Source organism: Myodes glareolus, chromosome 10 (genome assembly GCF_982192425.1).
Source record: "Myodes glareolus chromosome 10, mMyoGla1.1, whole genome shotgun sequence".
NCBI lineage: Eukaryota > Metazoa > Chordata > Mammalia > Rodentia > Cricetidae > Myodes > Myodes glareolus.
Window position 1 is genome coordinate 58,450,621 of NC_142035.1, and position 21,002 is coordinate 58,471,622.

Here is a 21,002-nt window from a genome sequence, read left to right on the forward strand (position 1 = left end):
TTAAATTAACCCACTTCTATTAATCTGTGTATTAGCACGAGGCTGTGCTTACTGGTGAGCATCTGGCGTTTGTTTCCTTTAGCAGCTACATGGTGTCTCTCTGACTTTGCCTACTTTCTCTCTATATCTCTGAAATTCCTGCCTAGCTTTACTCTACAAAGCCATTGGCTGAAACAGCTTCTTTAATAACCAATGGTGATTTAAAAAAAAAAGGCATATTCACAGTATACAGAGGGGAATTCCACATCACTAATGGACTGTAAATTTCTTCATGAAGCATGCTGCTGAGCTTTGGTTGCACATGGGTACCTACATCATGTCTGCTATGATGTAGGCTCAGCCGTAAAGGCCACAGAATGTAGTGTAAACGACATAAAGTTGTGAAGCAGATGACAGGGGCACTGAAAACAACAAGCAGCATTTGAAAAGCCATGTGACTGGAACCACCTTGCCTCTGGGACTAGAGGAGGGCAGTCAGGGCCCAGTAGCAGTAATACTGTCCTGACGCGCTACCAGCTGGTGCTGTGGCTGTAGATGCATTCATGGCCACTCTAATACAGACTGCTATAGAACTGACTGTAATGACTGCTTACATGCTCACTTTTTCACATATTTGAGTTGTCTTCAATATGCCATTAGAATCCCAACATTTGAAAATGCCCCAATATGAAAAGAGCTGAAACTCATATGATCTATTCTCTCCCAAGCCAGACATACATATAGTCTTGTGATTCTTTTTAAATTCATCTAACATTTATTTTATATGTAATACTGTGACCACTATACACTCCTAGAGGGATTGTAATTTAGAGAAGATGACACCTACATAAAATTTACATAAAGCTGAGACGAAAGTACGAATACAAAACTAGTGGCAAAATAGTAAGGGGAGTACTGCTGTGTGCACGGTGAAGGCCTGGGAGTCTCTCTCGGAGGAAGGGGCTTACGGAGGGCCTTCAGGAACTGGTAGGAGGATAAGTTAAGTATCTTTTGCTGTGATAAACACTATCGCTAAAAGCAACTTTTTAAGAAAAGAGTTTATTTTATATTGTATCATACAGTCTACCATGAAAGTCAGAGCAGGAACTTGAAGCAGGAACTGGGGCAGACACCATGGAGGAGTGCTGCTTCAGGCTTGCTCTTCATGGCTTGCTCAGATACCTACTTTACACAATTCAAGACTACTTGCCCAGGGATGCCATCTCCCACAGAGAACTGAGTTCTCCTACATCAATGATTAAGAAAATGCTCCACAACACAGGTTAATCTGATGCAGACACACTATCAATAAAAGCTCTTTCTCCCCAGATGACCCTGGATCAGATTCTTCCTAATGTTTTCTACCTATGAGTTAAATATCATCAAATAATGTTAAGACTGTAAACAGAACAAAACAAAACAGAAAAATGTAGACAATGGGCCCTTATTGTAAGCAACCTCTCACGTTTTTGTCTTTTTGTTTAAATAAGCTATGCGACCTCCTGGGGGTACAGTTTTGAGCCTTTGACTGATAACTAATCTTTCCCTTGTGCCCAGCTGCCCTTACGTGTAAGCTGAACATTCCTTCCTTTTGCAGCTGTCGCCATAGCCCATCAGCTGCCTTGAACAATTCAGGAAAGGCTTTGTGGAAACTGTACCTCAGCTGCAGAGAACACTGCAGCCAAGATGCCGCTGAACCCACACATGTCTGCTTCAACATGCCTTACTCTACTGCGGAAACCTTCATTTGAGGTATGGCAAGCCTTGATGGTCACCAGATGAGCTTGCCTACAGCTTCTCCAGAGGGTTGTGTTAGATCTTGTCATAGCAGTCCTCAATTGGGTCAAGAGGAGGAATAGTAGTTCCCTAGGAACTCAGCAAAGACTCTGAGCAGTGCTTATGCAATACCTTTCACTGGTGGGAACGGAAACTATGCTATGATTAAGTGGCATTATAACCTGAGCCCAAGCATGCCATACTCCTTTTCTAGATATACAAGTAAGCTGTTTTCCAGCTTATTTGTTTGCATATTATAGTGTGTTATTTATTTTGCTATTTTTAATGGTCTCAGCTATTTGTGATAACTGCAAACATGGATTCTCTATGGAGAACAATGGTGACCTTCTGCTAATTTTTAGCCCATTTCTGGAGGGCAATTAGCCTATCCAGGTATGGTTCTGTTTGGCCAGTTCCCAATTAACTGCTTGTTGGCCACTCAGGATGAACAGCTGTGCCCCATCTGCTGAGGAGGTGGCTAGTTGGCAAAGTCTCATCTTAATCCCACTTAAATGAAGAGGCAAGGAGTAACTTCATACAGAGGCTTAGCGATATACTTGGATCCTCAAAGAAGCTGCTAGAAGCATCTCTGGTGAAACCACCATGCTAACAGGCTGCAAAAGAAAGTAAAAATACTTACAAATGTTTAGTCAAATCACAGAAAACACCAAAGTTAGCAATATAAAGTACATTAAAGATAAAGCTTTAGTCCTGCCAACCTTGCTAGCACTACAGAGGACAACATCCATTTCCCTGCATTCGTGACAAAAGGCTGGTCTCTGCTGTAAAACCTGTGTCACGTTTTCATTCAAGGCAAAAAGTTGATAACAGTAGGAGGGAAAAATCAAACCAGAACAGTATTTTAAAGTGAACACTTTTCTAATCATTTTCCTTAAAGTTTTTTTTTCTTCTAACAGCTTCTTTATTGGACATTTACCTGTGTATTTACAAATGTGCTATTTTTGACTGCTATGTGATATTAGGCCAATAAGAGCTCACGGGGGAGTCCTTGGAATGGAATTACTGCCTTTATAAGAAAAGACTAGAATTTGCTTTGCCTGCGTCTTCCAATCATGTGGGATACAAGGTGGTCATTTGTAAGCCAGGAAGAGAGCCATTTCCTGATGTGGGTCTTGGCTTCTTGAAAACTAAGTCTGTTGTACAGTCACTTGGTCTTTGATATCTTGTTATGCAGCCAAAGCAAACTAAGGGAATATTGCTAAAGCTTGATTCTGTTTCCTCGTTGCTTATTAGGAGTGGATTTGGGAAAAAGAACTAGACTTCAAGGTTGACAAGAAGTCAAACTCTGAAGTCAATCGTTTAAGATTTTAAATGTCTGGGGGTAGGCAGCTGGGCAGGCAGGCACAAGGAATTCCTGGTTTGTCAGAATGTGCCTCCTCAGTGCAATTGGAGAAGTGCAGCTGTGAGCTGAATATGATCCTCTTAGATTCTGGACTTTGTCACTCTGAACCTGAAAGAAAAAAGCTTTCATTCTTATCAGGTGCACACAAGTAGCTTGTTTTAAATCTCTGGACCATGTCCTTAATACATTTGTCTCGGCCTAGGAAAGACCTTTGACCCTGTTCCTAGGCAATGAGATGGTTATAAAGTACAGACAACTTCTCAGATTACTGTCTGGAGAGTATTATCTTTACTGTCCATTAAACGAATAGAGGACATGGAATCCTAATACCTCTAGTTACCTGAACATCTCACTTGAATATTAAAATGGAATTAGGCAGAATTTTAGGGTAACTTTTTAAAATATACATCTGCTTGAGATCATATTACACAGATTCCTATACAGCCTTGATATTTGAACGTGGAGTATGTATTAAGTATCCACAAAGTTCTCAGTCTTGGGGGCTTTGCTGCCGACATTTCAGATAATTTGCTCTTTCTCGATGGACTTCCTGGCTCCCTTCTGAGCCATGTGCTGTCTTGTGTTAAGATCCATCCTCTGGGGCCCTCTGCACTCTAAAGTCTTCTTTTTGGAGGACATCCAGATCTGTTGGGCTCTGGTTGGCACCTGACATGAATTGCCTTGCCTCTCAATGTTTAGGATCTAAGAAGAAAAGAATGATTTCTTGCAACATAAGGAGACATGTGCAGGAGTCTGGTACTAACTGCATTGGTGTCAAGTTCTGTTAAGAAGTGAATTTTTTTTTGTTTATTTTGTTTTTCAAAACAGATGGAACTAGCGCTTGTAAACCAGGCTGGCCTCGAACTCACAGAGATTCGCCTGCCTCTGCCTCCTGAGTGCTGGGATTAAAGGCGTGTGCCACCACCACCTAGCTGCTTTGGCATTTTTATAATAGTGGATTGGTCAACAGGTTCTATACACTACGCCATCACAAGAATTGATAAGGATTTTATTTCCAGATCATGGCCACTACAGCTTGCTGCAGTCAGATACAATGAAGAGAACAAGGAAAGTAAAAAAATTATCAGGAAGGCTAGAGAGATGGCTCAGAGGTTAAGAGCATTGCCTGCTCTCCCAAAGGTCCTGAGTTCAATTCCCAGCAACCACATGGTGGCTCACAACCATCTGTAATGAGGTCTGGTGCCCTCTTCTGGCCTGCAGACATACACACAGACAGAATATTGTATACATAATAAATAAATAAATAAATAAATAAATAAATAAATAAATAAATAAATATTTTAAAAAAATTATCAGGAAAAAAACAAGACAAGAAAGTGCCTGACATCTGGTGTAAGCCCAAAGTTTCGTGGAAAGCCTCTTGTGGGATCACTAATCTGGGAGACAAGTTTGTGGCATACTAGTAGTTTCTAAATTAAGGTCTTAGAGAACCTCCTCCAACACTGTGGGATAATTTTTATCCTGTTTTCTGTTGCATTTTCTCAATACAGCATTACACAACGGGAGCTGTGCAGTCACAGGGAGATGTCACACAACCTTCAGCTGGAAGTCGATGGCCGAGAACTGGAAATGGTGGGACAGTTAGTGGAGTCACTGTGAGCGGTTAGTGAACCCAGACCACAGTCTTAAGAAACTGTTTCTGTTTCAAGAGATACCAGCTAATGCATATTGGTCTGGGAGGCTCTAGAAGCTTAAGCCACACTTAGGAGGTGGAGGAGAACTGAAGTCAGGGTTAGGACTTGTGCAGTCTCCCCTTCTGGTGCAGCTCAAAATAATTCCGTAACTGACCCATCTCTGTGACACATATGACGCAGTGTGATCAACTGAAAGGTGAGACAAAAGTCCTTAAAATATTCTACTGTAATTCCTTTATTTTGTAGGAGCTATGGTGATCCACCAGTGAAAAAGCTCAGAGACAGTCCTCACATCTTAGATTTTCTACTACACAACACTCTTATCTGTTTTTTGCCAACCTAAATTTTGAAATTTGGACATTTGCTGAATTTGCCACTTGTTCAGATTTCTTGAGAAACTATTCTACAATTCAGAGCTGGAAAGTGTATGGCTCTTTGACAGAATCTGTCAAAGACAGAAAATTAAAGCTATGTAACACAGGGCAAATGTCTTCCTAGATTTCATTTTCCTTATTTGATAATTGGGTACAAAACAATGCATGTCTTACGTGCATTATGGAAACGAGTTCAAAGTAAACAACACATGTAAAACATCTAGAGAAACATGTGGTACACAGGCAATCTCTCCGTTGCTATTCACATTACTATGGAGGTAAGATTGGCTGGATACAGCAGCAGAAGCATGCAGTTGCAGCACTTGGGAGACAGAGGAAGGAAGAAGGGAGTTGGAGGAGCCTCAGTCAAGTAAAAAGCTGGAGGTCAACTGGGCCACATGCAGCCCCCTCTCAAAGAGAATTAATACAGGATCAGTGTGTGTGTGTGTGTGTGTGTGTGTGTGTGTGTGTGTGTGTGTGTAATATTTCTTCTCTAACAAAGCTACTAAGGCATAGATAGCTGTCATAGAAATAATTTGCCTGGTGGTGGTGGTACATACCTTTAATCCCAGCACTTGGGAGGCAGAGGCAGGTAGATCTCTGTGAGTTCAAGGCCAGCTTTGTGCACAGAGTGAGTTCTAGGACAGCCAGGGATACATTCAAAACTCTGTCTTGAAAAACAAAAACAAAAGGCGGGAAAGCCAGACAGAAAGTAGGGGTGGAGCAAAGAGACTGGGAGTATTCTGGAAGCAGAAGCTCTCCCTCAGCCACTCCTGTGCAGACCACCGAAGAGGCAACATGTAAGCTGTCACACTGAGAAAGGTACTGAGCCCATGTGGCTAACATAGACAAGGATAATGGGGTAATATATGTTATAAGAGTTAACAAAAAGCCTGACCTAATGGGCCAATCAGTTTATAACCTTATGAAGTCTTATATGTGATTTTCCTTGGGATTTGCCGGCTGTTGGGGTACCGGGCGGGACGGAAACCCCAACAAGCCGGCCCCCTCATACTACATATGGCGCCCAACGTAAGAAATGAATATAATTCAATCCCAATAAACACAAAAGTAAATGGTTCTTCCACCTCACCTTAGTTGCTTCGCTGACGATTTGGAACCTGGTCCTGTCCGGTTCTGTTGTGACTGAATCTAACAATGCCTGGTAGGTGGTGTTCTTGGAGAGTTGCTGTTTCTGCCGCCTACAAATACAGAGTATTGTTCTGGTTAGTTTGTCAGCGTGACACAAACTAGAGTCATTTGGAAAGGGGGAATCTTAAATGAGAAGATACCTTTAACAGACTGGCCTGTAAGAAAGTATGTGGGAGCTTTTTCTTGATTAACTTAAGGATGTGGGTGGGTCTAGCCCACCATGGGTGATGCTGCAGGTGGTTTAAGAAAGGTAGCTGAACAAGTGTGTGTGTGTGTAGGGGGGAGCAAGCCAGTAAGAAGCACTCCTCCATGGTCTCTGCTTCAGGTCTTGCCTCCAGGTTCCTGCACTGAGTTCCTGTCCTGACTTCTCTTGTAGACCAGGCTGACCTCGAACTCACAGAGGTCTGCTTGCCTCTGCCTCCCAAGTGCTTGGATTAAAGGCATGCACCATCACCGCTAGGCTTGATTATGGTCTTTAATCACAGCAATAAAAAACAAGGATACAGCTATATAAGAACTGCTTGCTACTTGTCTGTACCTAATAGACTGTATCATCATGTCAATGTCAGTAATTGACTATCAGAGTAAGTGACTGGCATAGGCAGTACTGATACTCTTATAAAGTACCAAGAATATATTACTAGTGTTCTAGTAAAATTATCACTAAAATAACATTAATTTCAACATACTACTGCTCAAGAATGGCATCTTGTTTTGTTTATTGAGAAAGTGGGACATATTACATATTTCCTTTCTTTTGTATGTGTTATGTGTGTGTACATGTGCATGTGTACAGGTGCATGTGCCTATATAGGTATATGAACATGTGAGTGGGGGCCAGGAAACAACCTCAGGTATCATTCCTTAGGGACTGTTCATCTTTTTATTTTTAAGTCAGTGTCTCTTACTAGCATGGGGTTAGGTGAGCAGGCTAGGCTGGCTGTCCAGGAGGGCCTAGAGACCTGTCTGTCTTTGCCTCCCCAGTGCTGGGATTGCAAGTGCTCATGACTGGTAGTTTTACAGTACATACTAGGGATTAAACTCAGGTCTTCTTGCAAGTACTTCACCTACTAAGCCATTTCCCCATTCCAAACTTGAAAGATAACTTTTATGAGCTTAAATTTCCTCCTCCTTTTCATGAAATGGAACTTTAGCAGTAATTCAATAGATTCTAGTGGAAATTCAGTGTGGACTATTGGTTTAACAAGGTGATTGGGCATTCATTGTGTACCTCCCTCTAAAGCAACTGTTTTGAGTAAAAACAACATCTTTTTTCCCCCTAGAACAGAGAATGACTGAAATAGAGTCTTAAAAATACACGAAACAATTTTTGCTGGGCATGGGGGCATAGCATTTTAATCTCAGTTCGGAAGACAGAAGCAGGCAGGCTGCCGTCAGTCCAACGCCAGTCAGATCTATATAGTGAGAAGATGTCTTAAATAATAAACAAACAAAACCAAAATTAAATAAACAAAAGCAAAAATTTAACAAACAAACAAAAAATTAATTTTGATGATTTCAGGTTCAAAACCATATAAGAATAGATATAAGTCAGGCTCTTGAACCAACTAAGCCATGGATTCCATCAAATTAGATGTTTTAAAGGATGATTTTAAAGGCACTTTTTTCTAGGTTAATATCCTCAAAAACTATTAAAGTAAGTATAAAAGATCCCCACAGAGGGAAATATATCAATAGTTAACACATTTCTAGTGTATTTACTCTTTGATCCAGTTACCAAATCCCTAAAATCCTACTTTTTATTATTCTTCATTTGTTTTTGCTGTTTTGTTTTCCTTAGTGTTGAGGATCAGGTCCAGAGCCTTGCACAAGATATGGAGTCCTCTCCTGCTGAGTCACATCTCCAGCTCCACTCCTACAAATCTATCCCACAAATCACTTGCAGGTATAGAGAATAACATACACAACTCTGCATATGCTAATGCTCTCAGAGCAAAAGATTAAAAAGAAACCACAACCTGAGGCTCTAGCAAGTGGGTCTAGAACAAAACAAATTATAGAGCATCTACCCAGTGAGATACCATGAGCACAAAGTAGAGGGAAACGCCCAGGTACTGAAGGGAGCTCTCCCGACTAAATATATAAAGCAGGGGGGAAGGAGACACAGAACAATGCATACAGAAATCTATTTGTAGGTGTAAGGAAAGAGGTGATATAAGAATATATGTATTTGTGAAAAATACTGGAGGAATAGATAAGAAATTAATAAATATGCTGACTTGAAGGGACAAGATGATAGAGAAGTAGAGGCAGGAGTAATACTTTCAATATGTACCGTATATGATTTTCAAACAAGGTCAGTGTATTATCTTTGAAAGAGTACATTTTAAGAATATTTTAGCTTTCAAAATAAAATACAGGCCGATGGTAGTGGTATACACCTTTAATTCCAGCACTTGGAAGGCCAGCCTGGTTTACAGAGCAAGTTTCAGGATAGCCAGGGCTACACAGAGAAACCAAGACCAAAAAAAATAAATGATTTAAATTATTTAATAGTAAGTATATAAAATGATTTATTAGTTTTCCTAAAGACCATCTTTTTAGCCCCCCACCCAGTTCTCAAAAGCTTAGTGGAATTAATTTGGAAATACTGACAGGAATGTTTTCTGGGTGGTCTATTTACTTACCTGTAGAAAGCAATTTTGCTACAGTCTCTGAAAATGGTTTTATCCACAGCTTCATCTTCAACACTAAAGAAGAAGACATTTTAAGAGATACATTTTATATAACATCTGTGAGCTCATTGTTTGTACCTTTCCTAATTATAGTATAAATGTGTGCAAAATAAACTTTTGGAATTTACTCTGCATTACAAAACTCCATCACTGCTGTCACTTAAGAATTCACGGGGCAACAGGATATATGTCACAGAACAATATCCTTTTGTAAAGCTACCAAACTGAACCAGAGCATCTTCATGGGCTTGGTCTGAAAGCCATGGGAAAAGGGCACTGCCAATTACGAGGCAGGGAGCTTTAAAAATAATAACCACAACACTAAAATCTGAAATCTAAATCCAAAGCAGCCAACCAGCCTCCTCACCTATTTTCAGGGCAAAGTATTTTCAGAGCATTTACTTCCTGAGAGGTTAGACCTGAAGAAGCCATAGACTGCCAGAATGTTCTGCTAAAGTCTAACAGGTGACCACAAGATAAGACTCCAAATCCTCTCTGAAAGGTATTTGCCAGTTGCTAGCATCAAAATAGGAACAAACATAGAAGGAAAAGCTTCCCAGAGGATTCCAACAATAAAGAGATTAATATCCTTTCAAACCAAGTTTCCAGAAGTATTGTATCTGGAATAGAATGTAAAAAGAAGTACACTACTACGTGAATATATATGTATTTCAGTTGGTTAAAACAACTATAAGCTACCAGGCAGAGGGGGAGGACTGGTTTTGGTAAAGAGGTGTGTCTTCCTGCAACTGCAGTTAGCATGTCCATAAATTTGAAGAAAGCTGAACTATGAAAACAGGCCTGGATAGGCAGAAACACTTAGCCATGTCAAGAAAGTATTTTATCGTGGCAAAAATGAAGCCCTTAATTAAACTTGGTCTTTTGGCACTGCTTATCCTAATCAAGTGTGCAAGCATTAGGAGGCCTTGCAGACTTCGGTTTCCAGCTTTGAAGGAGCTGTGGAGTGGCACAGGAAGAGATGGAACCACCTAAAGGCAGAATGAAGCCTACGTTTAAAAGTCACGTCTTAAGAGTTTGGAAGGCAACCTTTTCACTGTTAAAAGTTACCTAACCCTCCTGGAAGTACTTCGAGAAGTTAGCTATTAACATTACTCAACTCTCCAGCAGAAGCAGGAAAGAACCACAAAGCAAATATCAAGCATTCAAGGAAGTGCCATTAAAACGTTAAGTGAAGCTTTCAAAGCTAGAAGGTTGTTTGGGAGTAAGTTCCTGCGGGAGCAATTGGCCTTTACCTGATTTCCTCTTTCTCAGTTGCTTCCATAGCTTCCTTGTTAACTCTGTCTGACTCCTAACTCTCAAGCCACAGCCTCTGACGATCTTTTAAAATAAGCTAACAAGCAGACTTGCTAAATTATGACCAGAACTTCATCACAGTCAAATTTATGGGAAATTAGATTCCTCTCCAGGTGTTTGAGGGTGGGGGACAAATCTTGACTTTTTCTCCGGGAATTTTTCTCAGGCGCAAACCAGAGCGCCTATGGGGAGATACTTGGTAAATATTGGTTGAGAGTGGCCGAAGAACTTTGCTTTTATTGGCGGAGGAGGCGTGCACGCAGAGAGCCCTAAAAGTTAAAGTCTAGAGCGTGAGAAACAGGAAGCACCGAGACAGCCTTAGGGTCTATCTCAGTGACTGTCACTCTGTGATACCGAAAGCTGCCGTGGTCTCTCTCCACTTTTAGTTTTGAGTGGGGAGTGCCGTTTGGATCACTGCTGGACGCTGATGTCGCCAGGCAAACTGCTGCAGCTGACCTACAGTCTTTCGTGGTTAAAGGGGACTTTGAAGCTCATGAACCGCTTCTATTTCAGCCCTGCCAAATTCCAGGCTCTGCTTCCACAGCTCCAAAGCCGAAGAACTCACTACGGGATGTCAATCGTGCATCCAGTGCGCGCGCTTCTGCAGACTTCTGACCAGCGCCTGATCTTGATTTGGAAAGGATGAGGTGCGGGAAGAAGCGGGAGGAGCAGAGATTTGACTGACGCACTAAGTTCCTTTAATGGCAGAAGAAGAGAGGGAAGTACCGGACCTCAAACACGTCGATAGTTAGCCTTAAGCGACGCTCGGGTTGAGACAAGAAGACGCCTGCGCAGTAGACATAAAGTTTCTAGCACACTCTGACGGTATAGGGAAGAGCCGCAGTTTCAGGGACCCGGATAATCCCGCCCACAGAGCAGAGCCGGAAGAGGGTGAGACAAGCCGGAAGAAGGCGGGACTAGTCAGCCGGAAGGAGGCTCAATGCTTTGGATAGTCGCTTCATGGCTGTGAAGATGGCGGTAGCTGCGTGGCTTCAGGTGTCTCCTGTCGTCTTTCTACTTTTGGGAGCGCAGCCGTTCCCACTGTCGTTTTTTGGTGCAGGACCAGCACCCGTGTTTGCCGCAGATAGATCAAAGTGGCACATTCCGATGCCGTCGGTGAGTGTTGAAGTCGCTACTGAGCCTGGAGGAGGATGAGAAGTGGGACTACGGTGGCCCAATGGGTCCAGGATGGTTTCAGGAAAGTCGGTTTCCAAAGGGGGTGGGGTACCCAGAGTGTGCCGGCGGGGTCTCTCAGGCGGGAGCCGAGAGCTGCGCTGTTTGCCCGAGCTTAGAGGAGTGTCGGAGCCAAGCGGCTTCTCACAGGGAAAGTCAGAACTTTCAGCGCCGAACTTCAGAGAAACTTGATGCACAGGTACATAGTTTCTCTTTCAGCTAGAATGTCACAAAATCCAGTCACCTAGGCTTAGATGAAAGGGACAAATAAATAGGAATCTTTATTTTTAACTCTAGTGTCTTAATTTTAATTTTGTTGTAAAAATATTTCTACGGATGAGATGACTTGATTGGGTTTAAACTTCCAAGTATTTTTGTGATTAGGGGACATAGGTATTTTTTTTTTTTAATGCGTTTTAAGTTGAGAACTGCCAGAACGGAACAATTCTAAAATGTAATGTGGTAAGGATAGTGTTTCGTTTGGATTGCTAACTGATAGGTTGACCTATTCTAAGACCTCGTTTGAGTCAGAGTAGTATTTTGAACCACAAACCCCAGATTTTGGCAAGAACTGCTTTAAAAACCATTAGCTATCTTGTTGACTTTTTTGTTTTGCTTTTGTCCTGTTCATTGTACATTCACATCACAAATTTTGCAGCTTTTATTCATTTTGGCAAAGGTTTTGAATTATAATTGTCTATTTGTTACTGAAATAATTAGTAGTTAAGTCCTTTTAAATTTAAAAGTGAAACTAATCAAAGGTTATTTGGAAGCTGTGATTGGTGGTTGTTAGGAATGGTTAGTGAGTGAAGAAAAGGAACTGTCCATCTCAGGACTGCAAGCCTAGGCGCTCATGCCCCTTTTACCCTACGATGATGCTTTCAAGTTAAGTAGAGATTTGTAGCAGCTTCCCATTTATAGTCTCTGCTTTATGACCTGTGGGTAGGAAATCAGGACTACACTGAGAGGCAAGAGCCAACAGTTTGAATGTGATTGACTTTCACTAAAAGAAAAGGTGGTGTTATCCTTTTGATTAAGAAAATTAATTTGAATATTTTATAAATTTAGGTATTCATAGTCTGTCTTGAAAATCAAAATGCCTTGATGCTAATTATCTTTTCTTTATCTTTGCAGGGGAAAAATTATTTTAGTTTTGGAAAGATTCTATTTAGAAATACCACCATCTTATTGAAATGTGAGTTTTTAAATTTCATTGTTTTTTGAGCTTCTTAAACTTAGAAGCATATTTTCTACCTTAGTCTGTTTGTGCATGTGCACACACATGCGTAGGAATGAATGAATGAACATAACACATGTATGAATGAATGAACATAATACATGTATGAATACATGTGTATATGCACGTGAAGGCCAGAGGTCAGTTACTTGTGTCTTCCTCACTTCCTGTCTACCCTATTTTTTTGAGATAAGGTCTCTCTCTTAACTTTTAGCTTGTTGATTGGTCAGGTTGACTGACAAGCAAGCCTCAGGGATCTTCTGTCTCTTTCTCCCCAGCACTGGGATTACAGGCATGGATCATGTTTTTACATGAGTGCTGGGGATCTGAACTCAGGTCCTGATGCTTGTGTGGGAAGCAAGCATTTTCCCAACAAAGCCGTCTCCCTAGTGCCTTAAAACATTTTAAGTCCAGAAACTTAATAGCTTGACACTGTTTCGATACAAACATTTAGTATAGCTAAATTCATAATATAAATGACATTCAGAATACTTGTATGAATTTTTATTGTTTTCTTTTTTCAGTTTACTATGTTATGTATAGATACACGATTATATGTAGCTTATATTACGTATTTGTATTATATATTACATACTGAATGTATAATCTATTGAATTCATATGTTGACTATAATGCTATACAAAGTGTATATATGTGTGTGTTTATGTATGAAAATTATTTTTTCTTTTTTTAATTTTTCTTTTTTTAATTTTTCTTTTTTAATTTTAATTTTCCATTCAATTATTTATATGTATGAAAATTATGTATATATTTAATTACATTACAGCTGTATTATATTTAATTTTGTTGGTTGACTGCTTTCATCATTTTTAAATCTGTTCTGAGTCAGAAGTATCACTGGTTTTACTCTTGTGTGCTTGTTAGCTGTTTACTGAAAACATGGCCGAGGTTTGTCAAGACTCAGATATTCAGCAGATCTTCTGTTTGCCAAGGGAGTGTTTAAGCTTCCAGGAACAGTGAGTTCAGAGATATTACCAGGAAGTTGGGATTATGTAGAAGAAAACCAGTTTGTCTAGTGAGATAACCACAGGATCTGGAGCTAAATGTCCCATGTGTACTAAAACCTCGCTTTTAGTTTTCAAATGCTATTTTTGGAATTAAATGTTCATAGGTTGCTCTGTTTTTGAGATAGGGGTAAGTACTCTATCTATATCATCACTGTAATATCTATTTTGTTTGTTTATTTGAAACAGGGTCTCACTAGATACCCCAAGGTCAGTCTTAGAGCTCAGTTTCTTAAGTGTTAGGATTATAGGCACGAGCTACCATGCCTTGTTTCATGTGTGTTTTGAACATACCTTTCTCCCTGAAAATGCAATAAAGTCATAGTTGAGTGATTTTATTCTTTTTGTTTAATAAGTAGTTGTAAAATAACTACTGTGAGCTGAGTACTCTTGGATACTAGAGAAGTAGTAGAATAATTCTCTTCTCTCATTGAGCTTACACTTTAGTGGGAGTGAAAAGAGCAGGTAAAATTTCTAAGACAGGCTTGTGATGGTCAGTTTTAGTTGTCAGCTTAGCACAACTTAGAATAACTTGGGGAAAGAATCTCAATGAGGGGTTGTCTGGATCAGGGTAGTCAGTAGCCTTGTCTGTGGGGGGGGTTGTCTAGTTATGTTAATTGATAGGGGATGTTCCAACATAAATGTAGTCAGGACCATTCCCTGGGTTTGGGTCCTGAATTGTGTAGGAGTAGAGAAATCTGAGTTGAACAGCATGAATGCATGCATTGATTCCTCTTTGCTTTCGAATGTAGATGTGCTGTGAGTAGCTGCCTCAAGTTCCCGATGCCTGTGATGGACTGAAATAAACCCTTTCTCCTCTGAGTTGGTTCTTGTCAGGATTTTATATCTAGCCAAAGAAACAAAACTAGGGCAACACTACAGCCATGAAAATATCTCTTAACGACTTAAATTTGATTTGAACCAATTGACTCTCCTTTTGTGAGGTTGGTTTACTTGTTTACTCATAGCTGTGAGAAGTGGAAGGATGCAGTTGCTTAGTGTAGTTTGATGGTTTGTTCTGTGCTCCTATTATGTACAGTCTTCTAGTTTGTTCTTGACCTGTTGTATTTTACCAGGTTTAACAATCTGCATATTAAAAATGTCTACATTTTGTTGTTTTGTGGAAGATCCGAGGTTTCTTAAATTTTGTTTTTTATTATTTGTTATTCCTATAGTTTCTCATATTTACCATCTCTGATTTTATGGTGTATGGCTTCCATAGCTCATGTTCTTTGTCTCAGGGCTTGTCATTTAGAGTTCTAAACATTGTACAGATCCTTTAACACTTAACTTACTTTTATGTTTGCAACAAAATTGCCAATAAATCTTTCTTTAGGACTTAAAAATTATGTTGTTTACTTACCTTATTTGTGAATGTAGGCATTCCATGGTGTATGTGTGGGAATCAGAGGGCCGCTGGCTAGAGTCACTTGTCTCCTTCTCCCACGTGTCCTGGGGCTAGAGCTCGGCTCTTTAGACACTCTCTAACCCATCTTGCTGGCCCTGTTTTCTGACTTTAAACTAATATACCCTATCTTTCTGTGTTCTCCTGTTAGTAGCCAACGATAATCTTTATATCTCTTCTATAAATTATCAGCTGATCAGATTTTTGCATATCCTAATAGAGCTCTGCAAAAACGTGTTAGTCATTAAAAAATTAGTTTAGGGGCTGGAAAGATGGCATTAGCTGCTCTTCCAGAGGACCCAGGTTTGATTCCAGCAGCAACATACCAGTTCACAATCACTTGTTATTCCAGTGCCAGACATCTGACACCCTCTTCTGACCTTCCTGGGCATTAGGCCCATAAGTGGTACACAAACAAAACAGGCAAAATGAACATATGCAAAAAATAAAAAAAAATTAAAAGTTGGTTGAGAAAACAATTTAAAACAAAGCTAAGAATCTTTTAATTTTGTTGTTTTTATTTTTATCATCTTAAACATTCAATTAATTAATTACTGTTCGCCTTTTGAGACAGGGTCTTTCTAGGTAGCCTTGGCTGTCCTGGAACTCATCGAGATCTGATTGCCTCTGCCTCCTAAGTGTTAGTATTCAAGATGTAGGTTATAGCCTCCTGATTGCATCTTTTGCTCTGAATTAAAGTAAATTCCTGGGTCTGGAGCGATAGGTCAGTAGTTAAGAGCACTTGTTCTTGCAGAAGACCCAGGATCAGTTCCCAGTACCCCAGGTGGTGGTTCACAACTGTTCATAATTCTAGTTCCAGGATGCATATGATATGCAGTCATACATGTGAGTAGAACATACACATAAAGCGAATAAATCTAAGGAAAAAAAGTAAATTTCCTAAGTGTAGTCATACTTATTCATGTTACACTTGCAAAACGTAAGGAATCTTTAGTATTTTTTCTTCCTCAGCAGAAATCAAAGAGGAAGTTTTAATTAGATGTTTCTTTTGTTGTATACAAAAGTAAATTCTTAAATGCAGTCATATTTGTTTTTTATTTTTATTCTTTTTTTTGTGTGTGTGTGTTTTGTGGTTGTTTTGTTTTTTGTTTTTTTCGAGACAGTCTCATGTAGCTGAAGTTGGCCCTGAATTCCTGATCCTCCTGCTTACACCTGCCAAGTGCTAGAATTACAGGCAAGCAAGCAGAACCCACTGCCATCATGTTTATTTTTGGTTTGTTTGCACAGAGGAGTCTGTAGTATCTTGTCCCACCTCTCAGAACAGTTGGGTTTACCTTCTTAAATCTTTAGACTGACACTTGGGTTCTTTAGAATAATTGTGTTCCAAACTATGTGGGGTTTTGTTATGTGTTTATGTACGATGGTGTGTATATGTTCAGGTATTTGCACAGGTGAGCCTGTGCAGGTCAGAGAAGGATGCCAAGTGTCGTGCTATATCTGTTGATCTCCACTTTGTTTCTTTGAGACAGGGTCTCTTGAACCTGGAGCTAGACTGGTGGAATCAACAAGCCTAGACAGGGAATCATAACAGATCCTTGGAACTGGAGTTGGCAGACGGCCATGAGCTACCTACCATGTGGGTGCTAGAAACTGAACCTCAGTTCTAACTGCTGAGTCATTTCTCCGGCCCCTTTTATGTATTCATGAGTATTCTCTCAGTGGATCTCTTTAAAACACCATTTAACAGTCATGAATATTATACTATCCCTGATACTTTTATACTGTATTTATCCAGTAAGATTGTGACCTTTTTTTAAAAAAGATCTTTGATCATTTGCTTTTCTCCATTCTAAACCTAACTGTTCAACCTTTGTATATGTGTGTTCTGCTTGGTAAATACTTGAATAATAGAAGTCTAGTTTTAGATTAGGATTGCCTTATCATGCCCAGGTTTTTCTCAATATAGATCAGAGGTTTGGGACATAGAAATAGATGTAAATTTCCAAACGGGTTAAAGAAAGAAAATCTGCTTAGTTACCGTTTCTGAAGGAGCAGTGATATTATCTAAAGGCTACCTGGGCATCTGAGCATGCTAGCTCACTCCTGTAATCTCAACACTTGGGAGGCTGAGATGGAGGGATGGAAGTGAATTTGAGGCCAGCTTTGGCAGCAGGATGAGATCCTGCCTCAAAACAAACACCAAGAAAGGAAGAACAAACACTTCTTTTTGCTTGTATGACTTGATTTCCTTATGTTTAAAGAAGGAATATTGAGTATCTCAGTTTAGGGTGGAAAATAAATAGGCTATAGGTTAATAGAGAAATGCTGGAGGAATGCTTCTTTCGGAATTCTCTTGTATTTACAATTATTTCTTCTTTCATAGTTGATGGAGAGCCTTGTGATCTGTCTTTGAATATAACCTGGTTTCTGAAAAGTGCTGATTGCTACAATGAGATCTATAGCTTCAAGGTAAAGAATTTGAAAATACAGACTTTTCCTGGTTCTTAATGATCATGACCCCAACCTCTTAACTTTACGGAAGGAAGAGTAGTGTGTAGTTATGGAACAGCGGAGCTGAAACTGTAGCGCATTTGGCCCAGTCTGCAGACTGTTGTCAGCAGTTCTCAGGCTTCCTGTCTCAGAATTCATATCTAAAAACCTGTGGCTGGATCTGGTGCTGCCCACCTTTAACCCCCGCACTTGGGAGGCAGAGGCTGACAGGTCTCCAGGTTTATAGCCAGCCTGGTCTACATAGTGAATTCCAGGACAGCCAGGGCTACACAGAAAAACCCTGTCTCAAAGAACAAAAACCAACCAAACAACAGACAAAAATTGTGGACTCCAAAAGCCTTTGTTTTCCAATCTTTTTGAACTTTCCCATTTATTGTTAGTGTATTTGCGCACATAAGCCGTGGCATGAGTGTGAATGTCAGAAGATGACTCAAGGGAGTCAGTTTTCTCCTTCTACTGTGTGGGTTCTAGGGGTTGAACACTGGCTTGGCAGCAGATTCCTTTACTTGCTGAACAAATTTTTGGTCCTCTACAAGACTTTTGTTTCTGTGGTTTCCTCTTTTAAAAATTAAAACCAGGCCTAGAGAGATGGCTCAGTGATTAAGAGGACCTGAGTTCAGTTCCCAGTACCCACATGCCAGTTTACAACTATCTGTAATTTCACTTCCAGGGAATCTGACTCCCTCTTCTGGTGTCCACAGACATACACTTGGTGCACAGATATACATGCACATAAAATAATAAAATAACTTTTAAGAGGAAGATAAAACAAAATATTAAAATACTTGTTATTTTAAAGTAGCAATAATAAACTCATAAGATCTTGTCTCAAAAAAAAAAATCCCATAAGAATAGTATTGTTTTGTGATCTTGTTAGATGTCTTTAACTAAAATCTGGCATGACAGAAGACAGATTTTTTTCTTCCATCTTTATTTATTAAAAAAACAAAAAAAAGAAAAGAAAACAAACTATCATCCTTCATTACACACACCAATCCAAGTTCCCACTCCCTCTCCTTTTCCCATTCCCTCCACACACCCTCCCACCCCACCCCCATCCAGTCCTCAGAGAGGGTAAGGCACATTGCTTTGGGGAAGGTCCAAGGCCCTCTCTACTATATCTAGGCTGAACAAGGTATCCATCCAAAGAGAATAGATTCCCAAATGCCAGTGCATGCTGTAGAGATAAATCCTGCCACTGCCAGTCCAGTGGCACCTCTGTCTGCCCCAGTCGTGCAACTGTCAACCACTTTCAAAGGGACTAGTTTGGACCTCTGCTTGTTCCTTCCCAGTCTGGCTGGAGTTGGTGAGCTCCCATTAGCTCAGGTAGACTGTTTCAGTGCGTGAATCTATCATGGTCTTGACCTCCTTGTTCATATTCTCATTCCTCCCACTCTTCAGACAGCTATATTTTTGTGCTTTGTTCTTTACTTAGTTCTGAAATAAATTGCTTGAAATATTTGTTGAGAAAAATCTGAATTTATAAAGATATATGGTTAGAAAAGTGAATGGTATTTTAATGACCTTTTCGTGTACTTGGGATGTCCTTTGTTTTATGCCACAACATTTTGTTGGCATTTCTTAAAGGTTAATTGTAGCACGAGGGCCGGCTTGTTGGGATTTCTATCCCGCCTAGTACCCCACAGCCGGCAAGTTCCAAAGAAAATCACACGGAGTCTACATTAGTTGGGCGCCATATGTAACATGACGGCTGGCTTGTTGGGGTTTCTGTCCCGCCCAGTACCCCAACAAGCCAGCAAGTCCCAAGGAAAATCACTCACAAGACTCCATAAGATTATAAACTGATTGGCCCATTAGGTCAGGCTACTTATTAGTTCTTATAACTTATGTTACCCCCATTATCCTTATCTATGTTAGCCACACGACTCAGTACCTTTCTCAGCTGGGCAGCTTACATCTTTCCTCTCCAGTGGTCTGGGCAGAACTGGCAGAAGGAGCTTCCTAGAATACTCCCAGTCTCTTTGCTCCACCTCTACTTCCTGCCTGGCCAATCAGCGTTTTATTAAAATATGATTGACAGAATACAGATAATTCTCCCGCACCAGTTAATTGTAATGCAGAATTAAAATCCTATTAATGAATTGAATAAGTGTTTTTAAAAATCTGCAGTGATTAAAGGACCAACCATTGAAGAGGTGCTCCACTCCCTGTAATTCTTGTCCATAGAGCAACTGAAATTTCCTGGACACGAAGCTGTATCTTTCTGTCCCATTCCCTAGCAGTAAAGTGTCTTTTGTAATAAAAAAAAGAAATCCTATTAATAAACTTTTTACGTTTTATAATATAAATGTGCGTGTTTATTGTATTTTTAAAGATTTTATTTTTAGTTTATGTGTATGGGTGTTTTGCCATCGTGTATGTCTATGTACCTCATGTGTACAGTACTCTTTTTTTTTTAAAGATTTATTTATTTATTATGTATACAGTATTCTCAGTATTCTGTCTGCATGTATGCCTGCAGGCCAGAAGGGGACACCAGATCTCATTACAGATGGTTGTGAGCCACCATGTGGTTGCTGGGAATTGAACTCAGGACCTTCGGAAAATCAGCCAGTACTGTTAACTCCTGAGCTCTGCTCTGCCTGATTTTATGTCTGCTGGGGACATAACCCAGGGCTTCATTCATGCTAGGTAAACCCTGCCAACTAAGCTCCATCCCCAGCTTCCGTATTGAAGTTTTATAGGAGCGTTTAACCGTGTTCGTTATATAACATTGGCGTGAATCTCACTGTTAAGAGCTTATATTGCTCTTGCAAAGGACTTGAATTTTGTTTTCAGCACCCAGCCATTCTACTCAAAACCACCATAGCTCTAGCTACAGGAAATCTAAAACCCTAGTTTCCATGGCACTTCCAGATCTACACATGATTACAGATATTTCACCTTACACACACACACACACACACACACACACACGTACACAAATACGCATATATGCACATACATATACATATATCTTGTCTTCATAAGACATACAAATAGTTATTTTGGGTTGTTACAAGATAAAAGTGTGGAGAAGGGCTGGAGAGATGGCTCCACAGTCAAGAATATAGTATGCACTGCTCTTACAGAGGCCCTGAGTTCATTTCCAACATCCACTGAGCTCACAGTCAAGCTGCCTATGACCCCAGCTTCAGAGGATCCAAGGCTTCCGGGGACATCATGTGTACATAACCATACACACACACACATATGTACGCATATTTTTAAAGTATGGAGATGGTAACATGATAATTTTTTATGACTATCAGAAATGGGTTATGATTGGCAACAACAGCTTTACATCCTAAGCTTATGATAATATAAATATAAGCTAAGATAATATAAATTCTCTTTTTATAGATTTTGTTAATTTGATCA

General features: G+C 40.1%; 2 protein-coding genes across 5 annotated transcripts in view; one reads left to right on the forward strand and one right to left on the reverse strand.

The window, feature by feature from the left end:
* The window catches only part of Ganc (glucosidase alpha, neutral C), a 56,497-nt gene extending 46,027 nt beyond the window's left edge, over positions 1–10,470 (reverse strand). The window contains exons 1-3 of the mRNA XM_048459722.3: positions 10,249–10,470; positions 8,948–9,010; positions 6,241–6,349 (exon numbers count right to left, since the gene is read on the reverse strand). Of these exons, the coding sequence (XP_048315679.3) occupies positions 6,241–6,349; positions 8,948–9,010; positions 10,249–10,277 (201 nt within the window). The 5' untranslated portion in view covers positions 10,278–10,470. The remainder of the gene's footprint in view (positions 1–6,240; positions 6,350–8,947; positions 9,011–10,248) is intronic.
* A 799-nt stretch (positions 10,471–11,269) lies between these two features.
* Tmem87a (transmembrane protein 87A) overlaps positions 11,270–21,002 on the forward strand; it is a 53,042-nt gene continuing 43,309 nt past the window's right edge. For all 4 annotated transcript variants that reach the window (XM_048459730.3, XM_048459732.3, XM_048459731.3 and 1 more), the window contains exons 1-3: positions 11,270–11,425; positions 12,617–12,677; positions 17,494–17,579. In XM_048459730.3, the coding sequence (XP_048315687.1) occupies positions 11,270–11,425; positions 12,617–12,677; positions 17,494–17,579 (303 nt within the window). The remainder of the gene's footprint in view (positions 11,426–12,616; positions 12,678–17,493; positions 17,580–21,002) is intronic.